This window comes from Eupeodes corollae, chromosome 3 (genome assembly GCF_945859685.1).
Source record: "Eupeodes corollae chromosome 3, idEupCoro1.1, whole genome shotgun sequence".
Lineage (NCBI taxonomy): Eukaryota > Metazoa > Arthropoda > Insecta > Diptera > Syrphidae > Eupeodes > Eupeodes corollae.
This window is the reverse complement of record NC_079149.1, coordinates 79,436,214-79,455,712: the sequence shown is the minus strand read 5'-3', so window position 1 is coordinate 79,455,712 and position 19,499 is coordinate 79,436,214. Positions and strand designations below refer to the sequence as shown.

General features: G+C 30.5%; 1 protein-coding gene across 4 annotated transcripts; it reads left to right on the top strand.

Moving 5' to 3' along the window:
- The first annotated feature begins 3,452 nt into the window (after positions 1–3,452).
- Positions 3,453–18,981, top strand: LOC129949701 (USP6 N-terminal-like protein). Of its 4 annotated transcripts, XM_056061310.1 has the most exons (7): positions 3,453–3,521; positions 3,622–3,783; positions 4,390–5,071; positions 5,315–5,700; positions 5,773–5,837; positions 9,272–9,377; positions 17,412–18,981. In XM_056061310.1, the coding sequence occupies exons 2-7, from the start codon at positions 3,638–3,640 to the stop codon at positions 17,473–17,475; spliced, it is 1,449 nt and encodes a 482-aa protein (XP_055917285.1). In that variant the 5' UTR covers positions 3,453–3,521; positions 3,622–3,637; the 3' UTR covers positions 17,476–18,981. The 4 variants fall into 4 exon arrangements, with proteins under 4 accessions (XP_055917285.1, XP_055917287.1, XP_055917284.1 ...); XM_056061312.1 differs by having other exon boundaries at positions 3,459–3,783; positions 9,323–9,377; XM_056061309.1 differs by having other exon boundaries at positions 3,459–3,783.
- Positions 18,982–19,499: the final 518 nt, after the last annotated feature.

The window sequence follows — 19,499 nt, the reverse complement described above, 5'->3', positions numbered from 1 at the left end:
ATTTGGAGGCGCACCTACTCAAGTACTTATTATAGAAGGACGGTGTAGACTGTAAGAATTTTCGTAGAATGTCGGTCGAAAGCTTTGTAGCTGTTCTGTACCTATTAATTATAACTTTGACTTAATGAATTTAGGCACTCGACAACAATTTAAACGAAATTAAATTTTAATTTCAAAAAGACTGTGGAAAATGGATGCTCACCACTACATACAACACAAACTTCAAATTTGATGACAGGATTTTGATCCTCTCGAAAATCCAAACTGCGATGACCGGATCATGGACTGGATGTTTGATTGTTGGTTTCTATTGGATTGGATAGTCATCAGAAATGTGTTCAATGGAGACCCCAAGTAACGTTTTATGACCAGATGTATACATTGTTGTTAATTTTTTTATTAGAGAAATAGAATATCCGATTGAAAGTTGTAGAAAGTTAGGCGATATTTTGGGACTACTGTTTGGGTGCCAGCTAGACTGGTGATTCAAAAATAAAAAAAAAACTAGTGGGTATGTATTTTAACTCGCGGGAAGTAGCATAGCTAGGTCAACCGGAGCATGCTCTGGCCTACTTGAATTTGACAAATATGGAGCTAGAATCAATTGATATTTGCCGTCTTCGTATAAGAGAACCACGAGAAAAGATCATTTAATAAAAATACTTTCCATCAATGAAATGAGAGCTGACAATTTGATAAATCCACTTTCAAGGGCGGATCCAGGCTTTCAATCAGGTGGGGGTTCACATACACTTGACATAAAGAGTTTTTGAACACAGCTTAAGAATGTTCTTTAATATTCTCTAAATAACATAATGTGTATTTTAACTGTGGTACTGCGTCTTGCGAGGAATTGACAAATCCTCAAAGAGTAATTCTTGTCATGAAAAGTGCTTTCTCAAATTAGCCGTTGGGATTCGGCTTAAAATAGTAGGTCCCCTCCATCGCTGACAACAGTACTCGCACACAGGAATGGTTGAGAGTTGTAAGCCACTAGGCCCTAGTTCTCAACGGACTGTTGCTCCACCCAATTTATTTATTTTCCTTTTAATAACAATACATAGCTTAGAGTGTTTTTGGTGCATTTCATTTTTCTTCAAAAATAATATATTTTGTTCTTGTCAGCATTTCTATAAATGCTAAGAACGCTACAAAAATATAAATGTAGATACCCAGACAATGAGAATGTTCGCCAGAAAATTTGATTCTTTTTCGTAAAACAGAATATGTTAGGAAGAGTTGTGTGTCTTTTTTGACGTATTTTTTCGGGCAAAATAATCGGGAGTCTAATATTACCATCGTTATTAGTTTGCTTACTCGTAGATTGCACTGATGCTAGAAGACAAATTCGAAACAAATTAATGTTTTAACTTTTTGAAAATATTTTGGTATTAAAGGAGACAACAAATCTTACAACATTAAAGTACATAGTTTCTGTAAAAGTTAAATAAAAAAAAATTAAGGCATACAAATAAGTAGAAGAAGCTTTAGTACGCCACTCACAAACTACTCATTTCAAAATCTCTTTTCTCTTCAGTTCTAGAGAGATTCAAAGATCTTATATCAAATTGATAAACATGAAACGTTCATTGTTTTGCAATTAGCCATTAGTTTAACGAAAGTGTCACTTTTGCTGTTTTGGGGCATTTATATTCTTGAAATTCGTATGTAAATCTCAGTTCTATAGCACCCAAAGCAAAAAGTAGATTTCCTTAATTTTTAAAATCTTAAAATTTTTGTACTTTATCAAAATCAATTTTCAAAGGAAAAAAACACTTGGAAAGTCTTACATTATTTGTATGTGTCAAAATAAAATAAAAAGGAATTGAAGACGGGTTGCAGGACTTTAAAGCAACTTCTCTCAGAAAAGATCTTATGAAACTAATTTAAAGCATTACTAAAGTTTTTCCCATTCTAAATTGTGTGAAAACAAAGATTTTAGTTATTTTTGACAGCAAGCCTTTTTGTTCAATATCGTTAAATTACTAACAAATCTTATGATGAAATCTTTATTTATACAAATAAACTGTATAAGCTTTTTGGCTCATTTCAAAACCCATCTGAAGCGATAGGGTTCGTTGAAAATGCCCTTTCAGATTGTTTGATACTTTTAATGATTTATCCTTTGCTTATTTTATGTCAGGTAAATTTTCTTAAAATTTGTTTGTGAAAATTAAACTAGTTTTTATTATTAAATCATTATTGTTCCTTTGAAGAAGTCCTGGGGTGGAATCGGCTAAAGTGATTGTTGATAAATGAGAGTCAAAATAACCGAATTTGATCTATGTAAGGTGATAGCCAAATTAATACTTAAAAAAGTTGTCGCAAAAAATGTGATAGTCGTTTTCCTACAAATTCATATTGGCTGAAACACAAGCACGCTTCACGTTTGGCTTCACCTGACGTTTAAGAGTTCAGCCATAAGAATTCAATGCATGCTATCACAATGGAGTTTCGAACGTAATGTAACGTAATGTGACTCCAGTCGGAAACTCTCCTTCAATTATCTGAACATTTGCTCAACAGCTGTAAAAAAAATGTCAACAAACAAAATAATTGCTCTTTCGAGGGATATAATAGTAAAAATGTCATTCAAAGCAACCTATAAGCAAGGCCACCGTAAAGCAGCTTATAGAAAAATGAATGGAAAATTTTGTCAGTTACCTTTTCAAGGTAAAAATCCACATTCTTGCGACCGACAAAGCTTACGACATTCGAAAAAACACAAGAAAAGTAAGAACGTTATTTAAACACAGCCAATTTGATACTTTTATTAAACTATTTTATGAATCATTTTAAAATTTCAGCATAGCAACAATGAATTGTGACAATTATAATCTGTAGTTGAAACTGTTCAATGGAATTGAATTGAGTTGAATCATCTTAAACAGACACGGAATGAAAATGGTAGTCAAATTTGAATATAAAAAATATGATATTCAATTATCACCTTAGCCGATTCCACCTCCGGATCAAAATCTAGGTTTGTATTCTATTCCTCAACGTTTTAAACAGGGCAATTGCTTATAAAATGCATCTATGTGCATGTAACTCAACATTTATTGCTTGGTGAATGCTTTCATCAGCTTGTGACGTGAACGCCGACCCAAATGTCATATTATATCCAATGCGCTGGCAGCCCTATAGCTGAGTATATTTTAGTCACCACTGAATGCTTTCGTTTTTGTTTTATCAAAAGGAAAACGTCAAACAAAAAGAATCTACTTGTAATAAGCCATAAAGGCAGAACCCTACTACAAATTTAAGTTTGATTTTCTTCGTTTTTGTTGATTTTTTGATGAAAAAATGAGAAAATAACGTGTTATATATACATTTCAATATACGTTTTTTGATAAGACAAATGTACAATCATAAAAATGTAATGCACTCCTCAAATAGTTTGCATAATAATAAAATATTAACAAACATTCCAAAAGCATGTTTTTTCGTTGATTTTTTGCATTTATCCTAAACTATTGTTAAAAAAAAGCCTTGAGTGTTGTTTTTACGGAAGTGGAAAGGTTTGTGAATATCCTTAAAGTGGCCAGTGGTACACGTTAAATTTGGTGTATTTTTTTTACATGTTTTATACAAATGTATACTTAATTGAAAACCATTTAGCGAAAGCTAAGCTAAAATGATAAACGATGAACAAAAACTGTTGGAGCGTGCTGCAGAGGAAAGAGAAAGACTTTTTCAACGCTATTCGCTAGGTACTGATCCCAGCAACGAAGTTGACGAATGGGAAAATCCAAGTTTAGACATCTATCATAAGACGGACAAGTAAGTTGTTGTTTTGTTTGCAAAATTGGGAATGTTTTTATCCAATGCTGTAACGAAAATTGAACAAACGTAAATATGCATATATTTTTTGCAAACGCATCAAGTTCTTCAGAAAGTTAAGATTCTGCATCCGTCAAAAAATTAAAAGTTATACAGCCGTCATATTAATCAGTAATGTAACTAAAAAAGTCTTTTGTTGTTTATAAAACAAATAAAAAAAACAGTGACGATTTTCTGCTTTATATTCTTTACAACTTTTTGAATTATTGCTTGACTCAGCGCAAGAAAATACAATATCTCAGCATAAGTATCGAAGAATAGCTTTGCATTAAAAATATCAACCTTATTGCAAATTGTACGTCTTTTGCACAGTATTTTATAGTTGATAATACTAATTTTTAACTTCGTGGGCTGTTTAAGTCTATTAAAATATTTTACTGTCCATCGTTTGCTTGATCTTTATCTTTAAACTTGGTTGCTTTAGGTTTGTTTTTCTTAAATAAAATAATTGTCTAATGTAGATCCTTCAAAGTTTACAGAAAGTTTTGTTTACCTTAATACATTCTACAACTTATTTTACATCTTAATATTTATCTTCAAATTTAGATTTGGTTTCATGCATGATTCTCCCTTACCTGACATACATGATTCTCAAGAAGTCAAACGAACTAAAATCGAACTTGAACGGGATAAAAAGTGGATGCGGATGCTAACACAATGGGACCCTAATAATGAAAAACTTCGAAAACGTGTATTTAAAGGAATTCCAAATAGAGTTAGATGGCTGGCTTGGAAAAAACTTTTAAATGTTGAAGATTCAATAGATAAAAACCCTGGTACATACTCTCAAATGCTGGCATGGGCTAGAAAATATTCTACCGAAGCTAGACAAATAGATTCCGATGTAAACCGGCAATTTAGAGATAACGAAGTTTATAGAAAACGCTACAGTGTAAAACAGCGTAGTTTATTTAATTTACTTAACGCTTACAGTATATATAATCCCGAGCTGGGTTACTGTCAAGGCATGTCAGGTGTTGCTGGCGTTCTACTTCTCTTCATGGACGAAGAAGAAGCTTTTTGGGCATTAAACACACTTATTATCGATAAAAAGTATGCCATGCATGGACTATTTATTGAAGGTTTTCCAAAGCTTACACGGTTCCTTGAACATCACGATAGGATCATGGCCAAGTTAATGCGAAAGCTTCATAAGCATTTTGTGAAACATAATGTCGATGCAATTTTATATTCAATAAAATGGTTCTTCGTTATTTTTGTGGAGAGAGTAAGTTCTCAGCTGTGTTATATATACATACATACATGAAGTGAAATTGAATTTGAAAAACGAGTACATTTTGTTTTTGATCTTTTACACTTGGATTAATTTTTAAAAAATTCAAATTAAAAGGAGTTTTAATTTAATTTATTTTTCCATTTCAATTTCATTTTGAGTAAAAGCGAAAGCAAACCTATGTATGTAACTTTATTTCCAACTACCAACTAATCTGACTCATTATTTTGTTTACAGATTCCATTTAGTTTAAGTATAAGAGTTTGGGACGTATATCTTCTTGAAGGAGAACGTGTAGTTACTGCCATGGCTTATACTATTTTATATCTTCATCAGTCCGAGTTATTGAAATTAAAGGATATGGATGCTATAATAGAGTATTTGCAAGTAAAATTGCACAAAAATTTTGGATACAACGATGACTATGTACTGGAAGTGCTCGAACATGCTATGAAGAAGCTAAAGAGCTATAGACTAGATACACCGCCAGCGCCTAAACCTATAGAATTTCCCCAAAATCCGTTAGGCCAATTGATTGAACCCGAATTAGAAAAAAAAATCGGACATAGAAGATCAGAGTATACAGAGAACGAAAGACAAGTCATTAGCGAAGTGATATCTAGGTAACAACATACATTTGTTGAATATTATTTTTGTTTGTTTCCATAACTCGTTTTTTTTTTCTTTTTATTAAGGCAAGAAGCAAATGCAGTTGAAGTACAATCGACGGTTTCTTATGAAACTTCTGAATGCGCTACAGGTATGCAAAATGTTACTGTTTAGTTTGTTTGTTTTTGTGCTTGCCAAACACTTTTTTGTATTTGTTTAATATTTTTAATATAATATTTCCTAATATTAGTAAACGTTTTACTCTCAGTTATGATCATTCACCTATTTTTGCATGTAATCAAAATACTATGTTAATTTAATAACACGAAAAATATCAATATAAATTAGTTGCATTTCATTAAGCAATTGTTATTTTAAATATCCATTTTAAATCATCTCCGTAAATAACAATACAAAATTCTTTATTGTGTTCCAAAACATGTCACTGTATTTATAAAGAAAACATTAAAAAAAAAAAATCTGAGTTTTCTGCACAATGTGCCTTATCTTCAATAAATGTTTTAAATGCTATCAAAGAGGAAAAAAGCCTTAAGTTTACATGAAACTAATTAATATATACAGACGTGGTCATACAATTAAGCCATTTTTATATAGAAAAAGATTTCGTTAAAAATGACTAAACTTAACATAACGATAAATTAATTTATTTATGCAAAATATACATTTAGTAACTAGAAGTTCACATGATATTTTATTTTTAAATAACTTATTGCAGTAATGATATGTTGTTTTAATCGATTTTGTAAGTCGACACGTCATTAAGCAATCTGCAATGAAGAACGCTTATAAAGAACTAACCCTATTGAGGAAAACTTTTTTACCTTCTATGCAGCTAGTATTTAGTTGAATATACTTTCTGTTTTATTACTTTTACGTATCTTTTTTGCAATGAACACTGTTATTTATTTTTGTCAACTCTTCTTTAACAATGTTCCAAAGAGAGGCCTGGTTCGTAGGTTTTCTAGCCGCAACTGATTTTTGTATGATACCCCATTGATTTTCTATGGATTTAACAACCCCAGAGCAATGCTTCGGGTCGTTGTCGTGTTGAAATGTCCAGGCTAACGGCAAATTGTCAGCATAAACCCTATTTAAAAGACTGTCCAAAATGTCCTTGTACATTTCTCCTTACATATTTTCATGAATTTGCACCAATGGACCAACTCCTGATGATGTAAAACATCCCCAAACCATCACGGAAAACCCTCCATGTGTTCTACAGTTTTTTTGTGTATTTCGGGTCTAATTTTTCCAAAGAAGGAAGCCTCACATACTGTCTTCCTTCACTGCCAAAAACGTTGAACTTGGGTTCGTCGCTCCACACGACCAAATTCCAAAAATGTTGACTTTTATAAAGGTGTTCTTTAGAAAACCTCATTCTTCAAGCAATATCTGATAATTGGACATCATAGTCCTTCTCCATTTGGGCTAATAATTGAACGGGTGTTAAAAATGAACCCACTTTAGAAAGCCTAACTAATGTTCTGTCCTCATCCGGAGTCGTTTTTCATATCTCTTTTCGAGGTAGGTTCCCAAATATTGAACTGTGTTCCTAACTTTACCTCTACCAAAACCTAGTAATTTGTTTACTTTCATAACATTTTTGAAGCATTTGACAATAATTTTTCTTTTACATGGAGTAGAATTTTTATAGTTTCCCATAACTGACTTTAATTTTTAATAATACATTTCCTTAATAATTAAACAGTTTTAATACATTTTGATAAAATATCTACATGGAATTATATAAAAGTACTTGTTTCAAATGCAATGGCTTAATTATGTGACCACCTGCACTGCGTCTTAACAACAAATAAAGCGCTTTGCTTAAAACCAAAACATCTTTGAACCTTAAGTGACATACCGTTTTGATATTGAGATAATGTTAGTTGTTAACCGTTAAAAAAAAAAACGGACACAAAGTGGTACAGGAAAGCTTTATTGAAGGGAATATTGTACATTCGTTTTGTGGCTTAATTGTATGACCACGACTGTATATTAAAAAAACGCACATTTTTCGAATTTTTTGACTTAATCCTTTAAGTCTTACAAACATAAATAGATAAGTTTATCTATTAATTTAATCACTTTATACTTCTTCGGAGGCTTTTGGTGATCTAAGTGCGAGTCCGATTTCTAAATTACACTATCAGCTGGTTTTTTAGATATTATCTTTTAAAATTCGAGGAAGAAAACATTATAATTGTGTTTTTGAGACTATTTTAATTTATTCATTTCGTTTTTTTGTCAACAAAATTTCAGATAATTTTCCAAATATAGTATAATCAATAACTTAAGTATTGTACTATTAAAAAAATCAACACCAATAAAGACTCATAGCTTGTGAACACAGCTTTGTCCTCAATATATATTTCTTAAATTTCAATAATATCGAAGATAGTCGTTTCAAAAACTTGTTTTTTCTTTTACGGGCTATGGGTTTGAAAAAAAAACGTAATGGTCTTAAAATTGTGTTTTTACTTATGTGTGTTTTAACATATTTTTGTTTGTTTTAATTTATTTTGGGTTTTTTTTTGTTCTTCTTTTATATCGATTTTGGCCCTTGGAAAAGGTGATGCATTTTCAATGAAAACATATCAAAGTAGCACTAGCTTAGCAACTTCACCAGCTGTCAGCAATTACTCTTTATATAGCAATGGTAACGTATTCATAAAAACATGTTCTGAAAGTGAAGGCGAAGAGTCTGAAGAAAATACTCGTCTTTAGTATAAAACAAAAAATTAAAATGTATTCAAACTGAAAAGAAACTACAAATAAGAAACCAAACAATTGTAAATATAAACACTTTCAAGTTTATCTTAGTCTTTTCACTTGAAATAAATTACAATAAAATGGATAACAACTTTTTGCATAATAAACAAAATACAATTTCAAAGCATTTATATATGTACGTGTATTTTGCATTAATTTTTCTGCCATTAACTTAAAATTCCATACTTGAATCTCATTCTTAGAATATTAAATATTACTTTGCATTTAAAATAAATTTGCTTAAAGCATACTTAAAGAACTTGTAATTGTTATACGTTTGCATGTTATTTTGAAAATAAACTTAACTAAATGTATGTTCAATACACAAATAATATAATTTCTAGATTTTTTTTTGAAGTAGCATTTATTAGTTTATTTTTTGTATTTCAATTGGTAGAAAACTCAAGCTAATTTATTACTGTAGCATTTTATAAAATATGTTTGTATTAATTAAATATAAAATACAAAATAATTTTACCTAAAACAATAAAAACAAAGGTAGTTTAGCATAAAATATATCTTTTTGCTTATATTTAAAAATACATTTTATGTTTTTTCTAATACATTCGTTTCATGGGCAATGAAAAGAAAATAAATTTAAAAATTGAAATTTAAGATATATTTTGTTAGTTTTTAGTTTTGTTTTTTTTATTCAAATAAAATTTTAAATGCTGATGAAATTTCTTGAAAATTTATTTGATTTTAAAAATTTGTTTTATTTATTTTTGTTTAATTTTGTTTCGTATTTTGGTTTACCGAAATACAATAAATTACCATCAAAACAAAATTTAGTTACTCTAAACGTGCCAGAGGACTCCCATTCAATTCGAAGTTCGCTTGCAGGTACATCAGTTGCTTCACATGGCTCATCGGAGACATTTTCAATCGAAGACACTAAGTAAGTATGAGCAGTATACATTAATTTTTTGTAATTAAGGCAGCTTAAAATTGTCAAATTTTTTGGGTATATTTCACTCTAAATATATGGTAAACTAAACTTAAGGCCACATCCGTTTTTTTTTTTTTTGAATACACACTCTCGTTCATTTAACTTAAAGTAACACACACGTTTTGTTCATCAACATCTAGACATGGCAACTATATTTATTGGTTTTTAAACAAAACTGTAGAGTCTCTATAAAGACCTTGCTCACAAAATTTACCCTCTGAAACTCACTCTTTCTCTGAAAGGTAGATCCACCAAGATTTTATGTTAATTCTTCGGAGAAGTAAAGTTTTACTGTTGTACCGCATCCTATCTTCATATAATTGAGAATAAGGCGTCCCCAAACATTTCTTTTCTGGTTTGAAATATAGGAGTTAGTTATAAGCTTAGTGCTTCGGATTAACTTTCAAAGTGCTAAAAGAGACGAAGTTGTGTTCGAAGGATTAGTGGAGTCGGTGATTCAGAATTTAAACCAGCATAAGTAAACAGAATAGCTCATCAATTTTTAACAGGAAAAGTAAAGAGGAAAGTTCACCAATTCATAGTGAAGGCATATAAAAGACCTTCATTAACCCGCAAATAATATATGTATGTATGTACGTATATTTTATTTAGTACAAATTTACTATTACATTTTTATAAATATAAAAATATTGACATTTGTTTTACAAAAAACGTAATGTATACATATACAATTGGAAAACTAATTTCTTTGTACAATAGTTTCTCTGAGATATAAGTAATTCTTTAAATCTTCTTAAAACAGTTTCATTTTTTATTTCGAAAGGAAATTCATTAAATAATTGAAGTCCACGATTAAAAAGCATATTTTGAGTTTTAAAATCTCTATAAAACTGAAGTCTAAAATCAAAATTCGATCTTAAGTAGTGTGGTTGGCTGTCTCCCACGTAGGTCAGGCTTGATGTCAAGTATTTAGGTGCTAGATCGTTTTTTAATTTCAACACGAACAGTAACGCATTGAACATGATTCTTTGTTTGATGTTTAACCGTCTTAGACAAGATAGCATCCAATTTATTGATGTATGCAAGCTACATTTAAGAATGGATCTCATAGCTTTGTTTTGCAGAACGATTTATGTGCTCATTATTACCTAGAAATAGAATTGTAGAACAAACCTCAAAATGTGGTACAATAATTGTATTATAAATATTAATGGCACAAATTGTTCTTATATTTTTTCGAATGCGTTTAAGAAACCCAATTTTTTGAAAATTTGTTTCCACACATAACATATGATTATTAAAATTCAGGTTATTATGAAGTTGTGAAGCAAGCCAACAAAAAGATTGGATTAGACTTAAAAAAAACATTGTTTTGTAAAGATTTACCTGGCCATAACTCCCTGTTAATTAAAATGTGTGTATTGCATTATAAGAAAAAAAAATTGTTGGAATTGTTACCAACCAACGAAAAAAACTTCTCGTTAACACACACGATGAGGAGACAAAACACTTGAAGTCCTTTGTGGCCAAGTTACAACCTTTATTTTAATTCAAAATTATTCGATTCATCGGTAAACTTTCAATATAACTTTATAATATAACTTACAATAGTTTTTTTTTATTTTAATTTTTCTAGCACTTCAGTAGGTTTTCTAATTTTTAATTCTAATTTGTTTTTTTTTGTTCAAGCTTTCTTTTCTTTATGTTGTTGGTTAGTTGAGAGTAGGCAGAATATCACCGAGCCAGATAACTGGAAATCGGCTTTTGACATTCAAGTACTTTGGGAGGTGCCTACATTTAGTGATACTTCTTATGGGTGTTGCCAACAACCCCGATAGGTCCTTCCGTGGGGTGACATCTTTGGGTTTTGCAATGTCCAAGGTCGCCAGTTTAACGACAGGCTTTTCGTAGACCCCCGTTTTGGTATGAACGAAAGCGCTGCGAACTTGTCTATCTTTGGAAGTTCGGATTTGCACTACTCGGCCTTTAGGCCAGCAGTTTCTTGGGCTGTTTGGGTCCGTTATAAAAACTATATTGCCCACTTGGATTGGATTCACTGGTTTGAACCACTTGGCACGACGAGTAATTGTGAGAAGATACTTCATTACCCAGTGCTTCCAAAAGTGTTGGGCGAACTGCTGTTACATTTGCCAATTCTTTTTTAGTAACCTGAAGTCATCGTCGAATACTGCTAGTGGTTTTGAACCACTCGAAGATCCCAAGAGGAAATGGTTAGGAGTAAGAGCTTCTTCGTTGATGTCTTGAGTTAACCACATTTTCTACTTCAATAAACACATTTCTGAGAAATTCTTCCGAAGGATTCTTAGTTGGCATTATCTGATACAATGTGTTTTTTACGGATCGAACAAGCCTCTCCCAACTTCCTCCCATATGCGGCGATCCTGGGGGAATAAACTTCCATTTGGTGGCAGTTGATGTGAATAAGCCTCTATAAGTTTATCTGTATTTACGTTTTTAAAGGCTTCCTTCAATTCTCGCTCGGCTCCTAGAAAATTTGTGCCGTTGTCGCTATAAATTTCGATTGGAGTTCCGCGGCGTCCGATGAAGTTTCGAAGTGCCATAATACAGGAGTCAGAGGTCAGCGAGTGCGCAATCTCTAAGTAGACCGCTCTTGTGGTTAGACATGTTAAGAGAACACCCCACCTTTTTTCTGTTCTTCGTAGGATGGTGAAGTTCATTGGTGCAAAATAGTCTACTCCTAGGAAGGAAAACGGTCGACAAAATGAAGCAAGTCGCTCCGGGGGAAGCTGGGCCAGTATGGGGTGAAGCGGTTTAACCCTGTTGTTCTTGCACACCTGCTGCAATAGCAGCTCTCAGTTGACATATAAATATAATATTTTTGCGTAGTTCGTTCACGACTGTCTCATGATTTTGGTGGTTATAGCAGAAATGTACGTTCAGGATAATTAAATGGGTTACCCGATGGTCTTTTGGAAGAATAATAGGTCGACATTTTTCAAGTACTGGATTCTGCTGTTTGCAAGAATGGTTCCATTTTTGCTAGACACGGGCAGAGATTATAGAGCGTACTTGAAGTCTCCACCGAATTGTTGACTTTTGCGATTTCTTCGCCATACACTCTGGCTTGCGCTTCTTTTATGAGTGATCGTTCTGCAGACTGAAGTTCTTGTTGTGATAGTGGTCCGTAGGTCTTTACATATTTAAGTCTTTTGCTTCGTGTGTTGTAGACAAACCGGAGGGCGAAGGCTTTTCATAATATCCGATCATCGGAAGGGAATTTTTCCGACTCATACAATTTTGTTTTTATTTTTCATTTTAATGATACAAATTTCTCATAAATCGGTTACACCTGCGGTAAATTTGTTAAACGAACTATTGAAAATGCAGAATTAAAGTGATATTTCTTGAATTTTTAATATTTCGTAAAATTCGGAGAAAATTGCGTTCCGTTTGGATTTCTTTGTACTGATAGGGATGGTTTACCAAAGCATACTCTTATTTGCTGGTTAAAAATTGGACACACACTGATAAAATGAAAGCAATCTTCTTTAGCTTTCAAGTTACATAAATTGCAAAATTTGTCAAAGTTTTCATTGTATGGTATGAAAGCAATCTTCTTTAGCTTTCAAATTACATAAATTGCAAAATTTGTCAAAGTTTTCATTGTATGGTTTTCCATTTAAATGTAGAAGTTCGCATCTTGATTTAAAAATTAGGAAATTAGGAGAAAGAATCTTGGAAGTAATTCTTGTCACATAAGTTATAATTAAACTGGCTATAGAGTAATCTGCTCTCCGATTGGCGGGCATTTTTAATCATCTGATTTCGGTTATATTCTTCAAGTTCTTGGATGATTTCGTAGAACTTCGTTTTCACCTGAACAATATTGTTGAGAATGATCTGCACAACTTCTCCACAGGGAGCAGCAAAGTTTTCTCCATGTCCTCATCCACCAGTCCTTATTCGGAATTTCGTAGAGCATCATAACATAACCGAGTTTCCCTCAGATGACCTAACACTTAAATTAAATAATCAGCCTGTAACTTTAGACTTAAAGTAAAAAGTTTTGGCAGATATGTTTCCAAATAAATTGTATAATTTGTGCGGTTAAGGGAAAATTGAATATTTTTTTAAAGAAATTTCTTTGAAACTTTTTAATTTCTTTTTATTCTTGCGTACCCCATACTTGTGGCGCATAAAAAAGAGAATATTTCAAGACTATATTGAAAATATTATATTTTGTTGAAAATTTTTTTGTGATCGTTAGAGAAAATCTTCTTCCAAGTAACATTAAATCAAATTTGAAAAGTTTTTGCTTTTTCTACAAGGTGCTTGCTATAATCCAGGGTTGGGTTTAATAAAACTCCCAAATACTTGTATTCTTTCAATATTTCTAAACGACTTGCATTAAGTATCCAGGTGTTCCTAACTTCATTCCGATTGGAACGCGACCATTGCTTTCGTTTTGTCTGTGTTGATGACTAGACCCCACTTGACACAATAGTCCGTAAGACGATTTACCATCAATTGTAGGGTTTCTGCTGATTCGGATAACAAAAGAAGGTCATCAGCGTAGAGTAATACATTTATTTCGATACCCGCAATTCGGACACCTCCTGGAATGTGCGTAGCTATTTCATTAATAAAAAGAGCAAATAGAAAAGCATTGAGTGGACATCCCTGCTTTTACCAGTAAGAGATTTAAATGGTTTTGAATATGTTTTGCCATCTCAGACTGCAACTTCAGTATCTGTGTACATATAACGGATTATTTGGATGAATTTTGTTTTTTGCATTTCGATTCACCCAATCAAATGCAGCTTTAAAATCGACAAACTATGTGTATACTTTTTTGTTTCTAGCTTAAAATGCATTTACTATTGATGTTAAAGTAAATATGTGGTCAACAGTCGATTAGTTCTTTCTAAAGCCTGCATGTAAGAATGTTGTTTACAACCAACCAATTTTCAATCCTGTTAATGAGAACATCACAAAATATCTTCGCAATGACATTCATGAAGGATATGCCTCGGTAGTTTTCAACTGCATCTTATGGAATGGAAAAATTATCGATTTTTTAAAGGAGGACGGCACATCAGCATTATCAAAAATCTTATTAAAAAGTGTATGTAGATGGTTATAAAAGGAAGGGGTTGCATTTTTTAAATATTCGTAGGGTATCCCATCTTCACCGTGGGCTTTTCCGTCCTTGGCTCTTTGAAGAACAAGTTGTATTTCATTGACTGAAATAACTGCGTACAATATACTCGTATCATCACAAAAGTAGTTGTAAGGTTGATTTGAAGAAGATTTTTGAAATATTCAGATGATCATCGGCAAAAACACTTAAGCATATAGAGTTGTGTGAACCGTTAATTTCTTTTGCTATTTTCCAGAACTGTTTTGTGTTTTTGATTTGACTGAGTGATTTGGCTTGCATGGATTCAAAATTGGTTTTCTTAATGAAGCAGATTTTCTTATACTTCTCATTCGCTCATTGTATGTACCATTTTCGAATTTGATCATAAGAACATCTGCAGAAGGTGCGTTATAACAACACATCTATTTTAGCCTTTTTTATAAAAAGGTCATAGTTCTGAAGTAGTACCATTAAAATCTTGGCTCTTTATGTTGTATTTCATCGCTGCTAAATATAGAGCGAATTGTAAACTTTCATTTTAAACTAATAAAGTAAAAAAAACAAAGCCATGATATGTCGTTGTGGTGACATGATAATACGTCAAATAAACCTTCAAATTTGACGCTTTTCTTAATCGTCCTCGACTAAAATCTTCCATGCATGAATGAAATATTCCAAAAAATTGTCGCCACCAAAAACTAAATCGATATTTCAAGTATACATAAATGGACAGCGATAACAAAACCTGAAAATAGAATTATAAACAATGAAATAAAAAATAAAATAAAAAATAAAATAAAAAATAAAACGAAAGCAAAAAAATCGCCAAATTGAATGAACTTTATTGCTTTGATTCCAGTAGATATTAGTAGTGGAGTACCTGGAAAACTGTAATACCTCGGATTAGAGTTATAGTGAATGAATTAATGTGATCAATTGTTTTTTAAACTATAAATTGCAATGTTTACACAAAATTTGTTTGTGCACTCCGTTTTTTTCATTGTTTAAACAAATTATTAAAAAAAATAATGTTTGACCATATATTTTCACTTTAATCAGTAATTTTGGTATTTAAATGTTAAATCTTACCTGAATAGACATATAGAAAGGCTTGGAGGGGAGAGCGGAACGACAGCTGCTATGTACAATGGAATTTCTTGATATCTCTCAAATTAATTCATACTACTATTTTTTGTAGATTTTATTTCTTTATAAAAAAACGGACTGTTGGATTTTTATAAAAAAAACTACTGAATATCGAAAAAAATATTTTCTGTGAAATAAAAAAAGTTTGAACACAACATTTTCAATTTTTGAAAAGCTTTTTGAGTCGAAAGTAAATTTGTACCAAGTGTCAGTATTGTTTTTTTGTTAGGTTTTATATTTTTTGTAAGAAAAACTGTCAATTAGATTTTTCTCAAAATTTTACTGAATGTTGACTACAATGTTTTTTAAAAGTAGTTTACAGCCAATATCTTAAAGTTTTGAAAAGATATTTGAACCAAAAATCAATCAATTAAAAAGATATTTGAGCCGAAATTCAATTTGTAACAACTTTTATAAAATTTTCTTTAAACTTTTTAATTTTTGTAAAAAAAACTTAGAATTCGATTTTTCTCAAAATTTTACTGAATGTTGAGAACAATATTTTTTGAATGATAAAAGTATTTTAAAGCCATAATCTCAAATTTTTGAAAAGATATTTGTGTCGAAATTCAATTTTTACCAACTTTGATTGATGTTTTTTTTTAGGTTTTTATTTTTATAAAAAAAACTGTCAATTAGATTTTTTCCAAAATTTTATCAAAGACATTATTCTACGTTGCAAAAAATTATTTTGGAGTTGAAATCATATTTTATTCGTAACATTTTCGAGGTGACAAATTTGTTTTTCAGTTTTTTTTTATTTATAAGAAACCGTTAATTGGATTTTTTTCCAAAAATATACTTGTTTGGTATCACGTTACTATATATAATATAAAATTTAATTTAAGTCTCTAGTATTATTGGTTTATGAGATATTTAGGGTTAACCAAAATGTTCACCTTTTTTTCACTGCTATGGTAAAAAAAAACCACCCACGCAATTTCGTTTTCTTGAGAGTCCTTTCTGCAACTTTCTGCATTATTATCTGTATAACAAAATTTATTTGAAGTCTCTTCTGGTTCTTGAGCTACACACGCACACACAGACATCTTTCTAAAAATCTTTTATTTCGAAATTTTCAATTCGACAAATCGGACCCATTACAATAACTTCCTGTGGCAAGTTAAAAGATTACTGTTTAAAGTGAAAATATATTATCAACATTAATTTTTTATAATAATTTGTTAAAACAATGATAAAATGAAGTGCACAACAAAATTTTGGGTAAACATTGCAATTTATAGTTTAAAAAACAGTAAAACAGTAATCCGATGTAAAAACCCCCAGGCGCTCCACTATAGTCTATTTAAAGAAAATACAATTTTCTATAACATCATATGTATATAAGGCTTAATCACACTCATTGTAATAGGTATTATTTATATGTTTATTTGAAGCACTTCTAATCATTTTATAATTGCAAACATTGTAGAGTAAGAATTTAGAATTTGATGAAATGCTAATTTCTTTTACTTTGTTGAATGTCAGAAAGTTATGGTTATTATGTCTGAAACGCTCATATTTTTCAAACTTTGAAACATTCAGTCGGATTTTAAATCCGTAGTGTATGTAGGAGCTTAGACCCCCAGGCTTTTTATTGCAATAGTTTTGTTATTCTAGTCTTTTTCAAAATGTGGATATCAAATATACAATATGATAATATTATGTTTATTTACTTTCATGTATTAACATGGTTTTATAAAATTGAAAAAAAATCATCTAATTAAACTTATCTTTTTATTTGTGCTTCTTAGCATTCATTTGAAAACAGCAAACGTTCTTCGAAGTACACCACAGAGGGAACTCCTCTTAGCCTGACAACATTCTTTAGCGATCGGATGAATAAAATCGCATTCGGATACGACTGTTATTCCTCATACTGTCATAAATGTAATCGAAGACACATAAAGAATTAAAGGATATGTACAAAGCATATAATATACATATACACGTATATATTTAATAAACCAGTAAAACAGAAAAAAACATGACAGAAGAATAATTTTAGGGTACGGGACCCAATAATATTGAATTCTTTAAATGTTCATTATCTTCGCATTCAGGATAAAGTTCTTAAAACAAATTGATTATTTCTGAGGTAAAGAATTATCATTTTATCAAGTAAATACAAAAAAACTATATAAATGTATATAAAAGTCCTGTACGTTATTTTTAATTAACAGCCATTTTAATGCAAGTAGTTTTAACACACCTATGAGCATAGTTTTAAAATGTAAAAGAAAATTTTAACTCAAAGTTAAACTCGTACATCTTGCAACCATTGTTAAAAATATACGAAAAAAACAATAACCAAAATAATTTTTGTCAACGTGTTAGGAAGTTTTTTTTTTAAAGTATATAGGAATGGGATGATACAAATTTAGAGCTTAAATAAAATTTTCACAGCTCCAGTTAAAGCTGTAATTGTAATAAAAATGTTTACTTTTAGTTTTCAGATATACTTAGAAAATAAAATCGGTGGTTATTAAATATAACTGCGATCAAAATTAAAACCTTTACATAGGAATTGAATTATTATTAAACTAAAAAATACGTTTTGCATACTTTTTAAGAAATTAAATTTGTGGGAAAAATATGATAACTAGATCACGAATGTCGAAATAAAAGATGAGCATTACAAATTTTCAATGACAAATTTCTTTTTGTTTTCAAAACCTGGTGAAAGCTATCTTAACATCTCCAAGCTAAATTTGTGAAATCAATTTGTTTGTATATGTCAAAGTGATCTGAAACGATCTTCAATTTTCCTAAGTATATATGTGTTCAAATTCAAGTTCCAGCATTTGCTTCATTGAAATTTAAGAACAACAAAGAAAATATATAACAAACAGTGTTATACTCGTAAAGATTTTCAATTTAATGAAACAGTCTACTTTTGTCGCTACCGATTTTATTCTCTAAGATTAAATAAATTGATTATAATTATTTCAGGGGACCATAACTTCTCTCTATGCCAGTGGTCTCTTTAAATTTGCTTAATAAACTCCATACGCCCTATTGTACATAGAAAAATACAATTTTAATTTCAGTTGTATTTAAAATCTACATCACTGATTTTGTGAATGAAATATAACTTACGAGTACATGACCGATAACAAATTAAATAATGTTGCCAGTAATCTTAAAAAAAATTGTTTTCGAATAAAAAAATTATATAATAAGTCAATAAAAATAAAATAAGAATAATGATAATGATACAAATTTGTCAAATACTGTACATTTAGAATTTGATGCTTATAAATAAGAAACAAAGTATATAGAAATAAACTAACGAAAATAAAACAAACAAAATTATTTAAATTACTTATTTTTGTATTAACATGTTACTGCCATTTTGTCTTTGGCAGCATTATAATAAAATTTTAGTATTGTATTGTATTTTTGCCATATGCACGTTAATTTTATCTATAAATTGACATTATATTTTGCGGCGTTTACAAGAGTTACAATATACTGTTATTACTTACAAAATTAAATTGACGAAAAAGGCACTAATTAAAAGAAATTATGATATATCTCGTTCGTGCATTTCAACCACGTAGAATAATAACAAATAATTTGTATTAAACAATTGAAGAATGTAAGTATATGCATACATATGTACGTAAACTGCTTTCCGTAGATACTTTCGTTTATTACACTTCATCATATAATAACACCTGAACATCTTATTTGAAGAAGGAATAGTATTCCAATCTCAAATCGCATATAGCTGAAATTTGGTAAGGACACAAAGGACAACATCATTAAGAATTTCTGTAAAGTTCCAAGAAAATCCTATGTGATCATATAAAGTTATTTCAGTTTTTAATCTTCAACTT